At 38.5% G+C, this 7,682-nt stretch overlaps 1 protein-coding gene across 1 annotated transcript; it reads right to left on the reverse strand.

The window, feature by feature from the left end:
* Window positions 1-1,690: 1,690 nt before the first annotated feature.
* Window positions 1,691-7,420, reverse strand: LOC149680473 (uncharacterized). Its single transcript, XM_089834654.1, has 4 exons — window positions 6,228-7,420; window positions 5,018-5,159; window positions 3,740-4,270; window positions 1,691-2,978 (listed from the first exon to the last, which is right to left on the reverse strand). The coding sequence occupies exons 1-3, from the start codon at window positions 6,360-6,362 to the stop codon at window positions 4,014-4,016; spliced, it is 534 nt and encodes a 177-aa protein (XP_089690780.1). The 5' UTR covers window positions 6,363-7,420; the 3' UTR covers window positions 1,691-2,978; window positions 3,740-4,013.
* Window positions 7,421-7,682: the final 262 nt, after the last annotated feature.

The following is a 7,682-nucleotide window of genomic DNA, read 5'->3' on the forward strand; positions in this document are numbered from 1 at the left end:
ATAGAAGAAAAGAACATGGTGGCAATTAGAATAGTAAAAGGGCTAATGGTAAACGGGTAGTAGCTACAGACCTTTTATTCTCTTTATGGTGCGCATTGACTATCAGTGCGTCTAGCTACAATTTAGCTTTGGTGTTATTTAACGTTAACATTCATGTTGGCAAACTAAGAATATTGTTGAGGTGAGTCAAAGAAGATACACGCCCCAGGAATGGAAAGTGTAGCTTCCTCTAGTGTAAATTTTTGTCTCTCCCCTCCTGGTACGCTCCAAAGGCAGGCTCGGTTGACCGAGGTATTTCCGGCTACATTGAAATTCCATAGACCGGAAGTTCCTTGGTCAACCCAACCCCGAGACATAGCTTCCATTCCCGGAGCGTATATTTTCTTTGGGTGAGACGAGACGATAGTGTTTACACAGCAAACCAGTTGTGAATGTAGCTATCAGAATATACGGTAAACAGCTGAAGCGTAGACTTCATTTCCTGATCTTTTCCCCATTGATTGATTTCCATGTGTCCAAGATTTATCCTTATTGGATGTAAAATGTCGTCTGCTATACTGTATTATTCGCTATGCTTGGAATTAAATATATCTAATTTTAATTATTTTTTCGCCAGTAATTTTCATAAATATTAGTTAAGACGTTTTAAGAAACGTGTTTCCTAAAATAATTTTAAATAAAGTTATTGTTGACGTTTGAATTCTAGCATATGCCTCTTTAACAATTTTTGTAAAAGGGTATATAAAGCGATTGGTTCACAGTAAATGAGAAGAAAATCCACAGCCATTGGGAGGCTCGACGTTTCTCGTACCCTAGATAGAGAGAGTTACAATTCAAACGGGCTTACTGCGAAACACATTGTTTTCGTCAAGGACGTTTATCAAAACGTGACGGCGCTATCTGTGAGCCTCTAGCGGAACCAATTACAAAGTTTACTCGCTTATTTGCAATCAGAAACATAGTTATGATTTTTATTTCATCTATTTATCAGATTAAAAAGGACTAGAGTTTTTTATTTAACTCGCGTATTTTATTTAACACGTTTAAAAAACTATCTTGGCAGCTTGTTACGCGGGTTATAGCAGCAGACGGTAGTAAAAGAGTTCTTCAAGTGATTAATAGGTGGCGCCACCCGTATTTTATAAAGATTCATGCAAATTACAAAAAGTGTATCGCGAAACGTAGATCTCGAGATCCCACATGTTGTGTCTTTAGGTTTAATACATACATTCTATCTCATTGCAACGCGTTCCAGATATAGCATACACGTTTACTCCGATTTCCAACTGCGAACGCGGTGACAGACGGACAATACCACTCCGTGACGTCATCGTCAGTCGGAGAGGTATCAATCAGGGTTCGAGTAACTGAGCACGCGGAATGACTCGAAAGCGTTTGATGCTCCCTTTAGGAGGAGACATCGAGGCGTGATTAACTTTGCGGATATCCTATCTGCGCGAAAGATCGAGCTGTCAGAGCAGGTGCGAAGAAATTACAAAACAAACACTAGAGGGAACTACCTAGACAAAGCGATGAGGCCGACAAAAGATGTAAGATCTTCATTAGCTATATCGAATTTCGCGATTACCAACAGAAACCCGGCTAATCTATCATATTAAACCCCGGGCTAACACGATTACACATTTAATTTCACACTTTTATAAACACGATTTTATTTTTCGACAAAAAACTCCAGTTTTTTCTAAAACAAAAGAATAAGGCGAGTGACAAGCTAGTCTAAGATCCAAATGAACGACTAATATGAAACATTAACAATCAAATAAAAATAATATAAGTAAATGTAATTATTTATTTTCCAACAAGTACATTTAGTAATTATTTATTTTCCCACAAATACATTTAGTTATTATTTATTTTCCAACAAGTACATTTAGTAATTATTTATTTTACCACAAATACATTTAGAAATTATTTTTTTTCATTAATTTCTTAGAATACTTCAATAAATATGTAATAATTTATATATCTCGTTAACAAATTCATACGCGTATATTCGATTTAAGAGTCATCGCGGTTTTACAAAAATATTAGTAATTCCAATATTCTAAGTAATTTTAGTAGTATATACTATTAACTTTGGATTCCCTAATTGGAAAGCACTATCACTAGGTCATGCTAATTTTTTCAAATTTTGAACAAGACTGCTTTCATTCGCCGACAGAAGAATTTGTTTCCGGTTACAATTATTGTAAGAACTTCTATTTTGTTTCACTTAGAACTATGGTCAGTTGAGAATTTGTCGAAGATCGCGTTAGCTATTTACACGCTATTATAGTAACATTAGCTTATGGTCATTTTCAAGTGTCACTTAATTAAATAAACTTGGTTTCATCCTCGAACGACAATAAATGAAATAAGCCCTAGCTTAGTATCACCAAAAGTGGATGAGGGTAAGGTTTGAAAGTGGCCAGAAGTCGCGAGGCATCAGAGTTTCGCCATGATTGGCCGTGGAATCGGCGTAGCTATATTAGGCTTAGTCACTCCCTATAAGTAGGCCTTGTGCAAGTTCGAGGTTACCGTCGTCTGCTATTGTGTGCTAAAACTTTCTCAAATGTTTTATTTTGCATATTAACCATGAAAATACCTGTGCTTCGTTCAAATACTAGTCTGAACCGACTCTTAGCCATGTGTTTTTTCGGATCGGAATCGTTTTAAATCAGTTTCCGGTTTAAAGTTCCGTTGCGAGGGTTTACATTCCCAGCAATCCTCGTTTGATCTTAGTGATGTGCAGTGGTTCTCGAAACTGGAATCTTGTCAGAAGCTCGGCGGTGAAGACGAAAGAAGCGACTCCAAGCATTGCCGCCCACAATCGGAACTTGGCTTCAATGTCCTTAAACCCGAGTACGTGGACTTCATTCTCAGCCGTCGAATGTTGTGGTTCCAATTCGATGCGCCATTCTCTCTCGAACACGCGGTGAAATGCTGTGATTTGGCCGGTTTCCACGAAAGACCGCAATCTGCAATCACCAAATGGTGAGATACTTTAATTTTTCAATTCAGTAACTTAAATCAGGTTGCAAAATTTGTCCGCGTTATTAACGCTGACTTTATTTGATAGTTTCAAGGTACACACGACACTTTTGGCCGGGACTTGAAAAATTATATTCCCCAAAGATTTCAAGTGACACTATGAAGAGTTGACGATAATTATACCGATTTCGATTAAAATTCGCGAGTAATATAACGCGATACGCGGCTCTTGAACTCGCCATTATGTGCTCGAGAAAATTTCAAAGTAATATAAAACCTTAGCAATGCCACCTACATGGCGAAGGCTTCTCAATTTTTACAAACTCCACAATGGAAGGAAAAAGTAATTGTTCCCGTGTGCCTTTGCGCCGCATTTATCTTTTTAAAGCGCCTCACGGTGAAATGCGTCAGTGATCCGACCCTCCATGTGATTTTGAATTGATAACGTTTTGGAGATATAAAAATCTCTTTGGATAGATATCAATCACTTAATGGAAACTAAAGTATAGAGACTCGTGGACCACAATTTGGACTTACTGTGGTAAGAGTTTCTTTTTTCGAACGTAGTTTTATACTAATTAGCAACTTTCAAGCGTTATAAGTCAATGCACGCGCGAACGGCAGTTGAGGTGCAACATTATTGAAGAAGACTCAAGTAGCTACGTTTGATATGACAAAGATCATCGTCAATGTGCGAAAGAGAAACACCTAAACGTAGACTGTTCTTGCATTAAGAAAGTAAACGAACCTTTGGTTGATGTACTTCAGAGTTTTTGGATTCATTGTTGCATTGTCAACTGTGAATACTAGCGGTTGTTCCAAGTACTTGGCCGAACCAAGATGAAAATGCAATAGTTTCAGTCTTGGCTCATCAAATTGTTTTAACAAGCCCATCTGTAAAATAGGTAAATCTCCAAACCATATTTGCTTTCCTGACGGTAAGCCTCTCGGTTCAAAGCGTTTTGCTCGCTGATTCCAGAGAGTTTTCATTTCATCGTCAGTCTGTTAGGATTGAAATTTTATTATTGGACTTTGGAAATGAGATTAAAGTATTTAAAAATCTCCACCGATTGTTTAACACTGTCTTCTATAAAGTAAGAAATTGAAACTTTGACGTCTGGTACTTTCAATAAATCCGGAATTCCGTTAATGTTTTCTCTCTTCTGAGACGAGAAATTGGCTTTCAAGACTCCGTTGAACAAATTGACGAAGACCACTACTATCAAGAGGTAAACTCCAACGCTGAAGCGAATCGCCAGTGACGAAGGAATGTCGAAGCCTGCACCGCCACAAACCAATAGAACAAGATTGAGTGGTTGAAAGCCACTGACTAAAACCATTTACTATAATGGACGTGTGGGTGTGTCTGTGTGGATTGTTGCAGCCAAGTTTGCAATCGAAGAAAAAGTGTTCGAAATTTCTGGACCGCATTCACACTTCAGGGAAATTCGAAATTTTTTTATTTCACTACCTTAGCTATTCCGCGTGGAATACTGGCTCTAATGTATATGGACGGTTTTTTTAGAACTCGGCATTATCTCTCCATTGTCAACGTCATCTTATCTTTATCGGTGCTCGAAAGTTGTTCTCAGAACTTGCTTGTTAAATCTTATTATATCCACAACTTTGTTTATAAAAAATCGTTTTCCACTAATTTGTGGAAAATGGATAGCAAATGCCCACCTCTAGGGTTTTTATTTCTTTTTTGATTGGATGTAATTTTAACTTTGCGCGTACATCATAGATGGTGTGCAAAATTTATTGATTTATACGGCATCTTTCGTGTTTAGTGTTTACGAATGCGACGGTGCGAGACAGGCAAGGGGGGGCTGACGCTCCCTTCGAAATTTTTTTCTCTCTCCAACAATTCCCTTGTGTGCCGTCACACTAGACCACCGCGGCTCTGCTTGGCATTGGATTCAGGGCGCGCGCTTTAAAATTTTGTAACTAACTACCCCATAATTTCCAAAATTTGAAAAGCCCGACCCGGCCCGCCCGATAAATTGTTCAACTCTGGAGACTCAACCTTTTCCCAAAATGGCTCCGAAATAAAGAAAGAGTTTTTGAGCAGCGACGGACATCATTGATCCTGGCATTCCCTTGACTCGCTTGTGAATGATATCAATCATCGTTAAGACTCCCATGACGCAAAGCAACCCGCTCCAAATCTGAAAAATTGTTTTCAGAGTAGCAACGTTTAAGAATTACTTTGCAAATAAATAGATGCCTCTGAAGCAAAGGGCTTAACCTTAACATCACCGGCACTAACAACAGAGTTCTTGAATAAGCTGCACATACTTACTGATTGGCATGAAGATATATATTCTACAAATTTACACGAACAGCAGATAATTTGTAAGTGAAGGAAAATGTTTGCCCAGTATTGTAACTCCATGGTCGACGACTAAATCTGATTGCTTGGAGTAGTTTGACATTTCGTAACTCTAATCGTAACGTTACGTTTGGTCATAGCTTACAAGAAGGGAACGATTTCAATATCGCGGTGTAATCATGTTAAACCCAAAGTCTGATAAGACTAGGGAATATTCGTTTGGGGTACATTAAGGTCTTACCATGCCTAGCTAAAAAGGTCTTTTTGCGTATCCAAAATCCACACACAAACCACAAACATACACACTCGCGAATCGTAAACAGCAACCCAGCCTTTACACATAGTGCCTCTTCCGCCTAAAAATGAATCTTTCACACTAGCTACCTTTCCCGCATTCCTTATCACCCTCCCTGCGTTAACCCCAGAAACCGTAGTAAAGCGAAAATATTTTAATTTGAAACGCTTTCAACAAATGGGCTTCGCTACAGCCGTCCATCAAATTAAACCAAATTGGAAGGTTGCCGCGATATAACAGGGTGAATTCCTTGACGATACCAATGCTGTTTACCAATACTCCCAAGAGCCGGGCCCGCAAACAAAAGCCCCAATGTAATTTTTTTTATCGAAATTCTTTGCTTAATCGGTATCTAGCCACACTTGTTCCTGGCGTACCCCGGCCACAAACACACGTACAGATCATCAGTGCAAAGCAAGGTCCGGTTACATAACCACAAATAGCTAAATTACCTGTAAGTTAGCGATTAAAATTATGGAATAACAAAAATAACCCTAATTTATGGTATTTTATATTATAACAGACTTATTACCGTGGTAATTTACCGATAAATTACCATTGTAAAATTTGTAAAATTACGGTTATTTACGTCGTACTCTCTATACTTACACCAATGGAAATAGTTTTTAAATCGTCGAAGGCTCCGACTGGAGCAGCGTTGAACGTCACATTTTTGGCAGACAGTAATCTTTGATGGGCGTATATGACTGGCACTGTGAATGTTGGCAACATACCATCTCGCATTGAAAATTCGTAACCTGTTAGAAATGCTCCCAGGTCCAGTTTCTGGAAATGCGTATGTGAAAAACAGTTTGTAATTGGCCCTTAATGGGAGCATGAAGGGTTGAAACAAGTTGAACTCATTCGCTTTAAAATTATACAGTGAAATAAAAAAAGGTTAATGAAAAATAACGCCTCGCTTTTAAACGATTTTCACGTTGCCTGAAATGTATTCTCGACCATTTTACTCTGAATTTCCAAGCAAAGCTCGACCATCCATTTTAAATAGGCCTTGCCAAGAAAACTAGAGTGCTCTCTGCAGGTTGAGAAGATTTCACCTACTAGAGTTTTGGCGGAGAACGTTTCGTCAGAGGAACACGATCTAACAAGCTACTACGTCACACTTGTTACGTATTTGACTAATTTAAACTTTGCGGGTCAAATTGTTTTGTATTACTCATCGCTAGGGGTCGCTAACGAACTAGTCAAAGCAGTATCATCGTGGTTGTTGTTTCTCATTCTTAATTAGTTAAGAGTGAAAGAAACCTAACTAACGGTAATAGTTAGTATAGGGCGCTGTCGGTTAGCTGTGGCATAGGGGCTAGCCACCACCCCTCTATGCATTTTAAAGGCGTTAGATAAGTGGCCATAAGTCGCAAGATGACTTGGTCCAATTAGCTAGCTGAACTTATTATAAAAGAACGTAAAAACACTTGAGGACCATCGCTCGGTCGAATTTATCAGAGCAGGAAAGAGCAATTCTCTGGCAGTTTTTGAGATCAGTAGAAAACGCGACTCTGGGCGAGTGTTAAACCCAGACAGATTGGTACACCAAGAAAATGAAGGTTTTGGATTGCTGGAAATAAAAGCCATGGCGAAATGCAAAGAGCTGGGAATAAGCATAGAAGAGGCTGTATAAACCAAACAACCCACGATAAGGTTTCTGAAAATGGATGAAAATGGAGCACCAGAACTTGATCCCAACCACAATTTTTTTTATCAAATCCAAGGGCAGCTAGCCTTAACGGGTCTGCCTTGGTGTGATTTGTTAGTAGACTGTGGTAATAGTCAACCATTTTGTGAAAGGCTTTTTTACGATAAAGTCTTTTTTGATACCAAAATTGTTCCTAAACTTCTGGCATTCTACACTGATCACGGCCTTCCTTACTTAGAAAACAATATTTAAAGTTCAACTGTGATATTTTAACCTAAAGTACAAGTTTTATTTCAAATTCGATTAAAATGTTTCCAAAATATTAACAATTTTTTTTACGTGTATAAGTGGCTCCTTACAAAAGTTCACCAAGTGAGCGCAGATTTTCCAAACTTTATTTAGTTGGTTAC

The sequence above is a fragment of the Phalangium opilio genome, unplaced genomic scaffold, assembly GCF_054372755.1.
Source record: "Phalangium opilio isolate 3A_F unplaced genomic scaffold, DU_Popi_V2 ptg000039l_2, whole genome shotgun sequence".
Lineage (NCBI taxonomy): Eukaryota > Metazoa > Arthropoda > Arachnida > Opiliones > Phalangiidae > Phalangium > Phalangium opilio.